Source organism: Chaetura pelagica, unplaced genomic scaffold (genome assembly GCF_000747805.2).
Source record: "Chaetura pelagica isolate M959 unplaced genomic scaffold, ChaPel_1.0 scaffold3, whole genome shotgun sequence".
Taxonomy (NCBI): Eukaryota; Metazoa; Chordata; class Aves; order Apodiformes; family Apodidae; genus Chaetura; species Chaetura pelagica.
In genome coordinates, this window is record NW_009952974.1 from 7,277,871 (window position 1) to 7,279,405 (window position 1,535).

The window sequence follows — 1,535 nt, forward strand, 5'->3', positions numbered from 1 at the left end:
GCCAGCAGAAGATGCTCCAGGTACCGCTGCAGCAGGGGGGAGGACAGCAGTGGTGGGGGCTGCCCCAGATGCTCAGCTGCTGGCAGGCCAGGGTCTGCGGGGAGCGTGGCTTGCCGTGGGGAGCTGCGGAGGGGCAGGAACCTTGGAGGCAAACAGCACTTGGGTGACTCACCTGGATCTGGGGGAGGTCACCCCAAAAAATCCCATTTGGGGGGCAAAACCCTCATGGCCCTGCCAGGCTCTGCTCATAGGCTGGCAGCTGGCACTGCCCTGCCTGTCCCTGCCTGCTGGGTCCAGCGGGGATGGTGGGCGGAGGCGGGGGATGCGCTCCATCTCCTGCGAGATCACATACTGGGTGATGCCATCCTGCCACGAGAGCCCTGCCATGGGAGGAGGTTGTGAGACATGGAGGAGGCCTGGGGACTGCAGGGCAGTCACACAGCAGGCCACGCTGGTGTCTTGGCCCTATGTCCCTTGGCCTGGGTTCAGCACCGCTCCTCCCAGAATCAGCTGCATCCCTCCTCAGCCCCCCTGGTGCCTGGGCCAGCAGAATCCCAGACAGCCCTACTGCCTCTAGGCATGATTCTTGATGCCCCCTTCCTGCCAGGTTGCAGCAACTACTGCCATGCTCCCCCCTTCACCTTGTGCCATGAGGTGCCGCAAGACATCCTGCAGGCGCTGGAGCACAGGAGAGGTGACCTGGAAGTAGGGTCTGTCCTGCACGGAGCCCACCTGGCATTGCCCAAACAGCCCATCTGCAAGACAGGGGGGGCAACAGGACCAGATGTGTGAACATCCCAGGGGTGAGGGTCTCCAGGCACAGCCCCATCTTTCTCCTGCCATGCCCCCCTGCACAGTGCCCCAAGTTCTGTTGCAAGGAAGCCCGGCACCCCCCACATCCCCTTGGGAAGGAAGAAGGGATGTCTGCACCACCACTAGACACTTACCCTGCACACACACCTCCTTGGGGGAGCACAGCCTCCGGTCAAACAGGCAGCCTGGGACAGACAGACAGGCCAGTCAGCACAGTGTCCAAGGGGTGTTCCAACAGGGTTTGCTCATCACCAGCTGCTTGGTGACCCCCACTCTTCACGTAAGTGCCATGGGTGTGCAATGTGGTGACAGTGGCAAGGGACACAGCCTGGTAGGTGAGGGCAGGGCCATGGTACAAGTCTCCTCTCCCCTCAAAACTGTGTGGGGGTTGTATACAGAACCTGCCCCTGGCTCTAGGGAGTGGCCTGCAGTTTTTTGGGGTTCCAACAGTTAGGAAGGGAAGGATAAGGGGCAAGACTACATCTGTTAAGCTCTCGCATGTGACACTACGAGGCAGAGACACAGCCCTGCACCCTCTGACACCAGTGACAGGCTCTCCCTGCGGGGGGGACCTCAGAGCAGGCATGCAGTGGAGGGGGATGCCTGCCCATCACCTTGGGGGGGCAGCACTTGGACAGGGGGCGTCTTCCCCCTTCTTCTACCTCTCCGTCTCGGTCCAAGCCCGTCAGCATCGAGACGGCAGCAGGCGATGACTCAGCCCC

At 62.0% G+C, this 1,535-nt stretch overlaps 1 protein-coding gene across 1 annotated transcript in view; it reads right to left on the reverse strand.

Annotated features, from left to right (window-relative positions):
• Nucleotides 1-1,505, reverse strand: part of PTPRN (protein tyrosine phosphatase, receptor type, N) — a 10,971-nt gene extending 9,466 nt beyond the window's left edge. Inside the window, exons 1-4 of the mRNA XM_009996273.1 lie at nucleotides 1,421-1,505; nucleotides 948-998; nucleotides 642-755; nucleotides 275-380 (exon numbers count right to left, since the gene is read on the reverse strand). Of these exons, the coding sequence (XP_009994575.1) occupies nucleotides 275-380; nucleotides 642-755; nucleotides 948-998; nucleotides 1,421-1,505 (356 nt within the window). The remainder of the gene's footprint in view (nucleotides 1-274; nucleotides 381-641; nucleotides 756-947; nucleotides 999-1,420) is intronic.
• Between the last annotated feature and the right edge of the window lie 30 nt (nucleotides 1,506-1,535).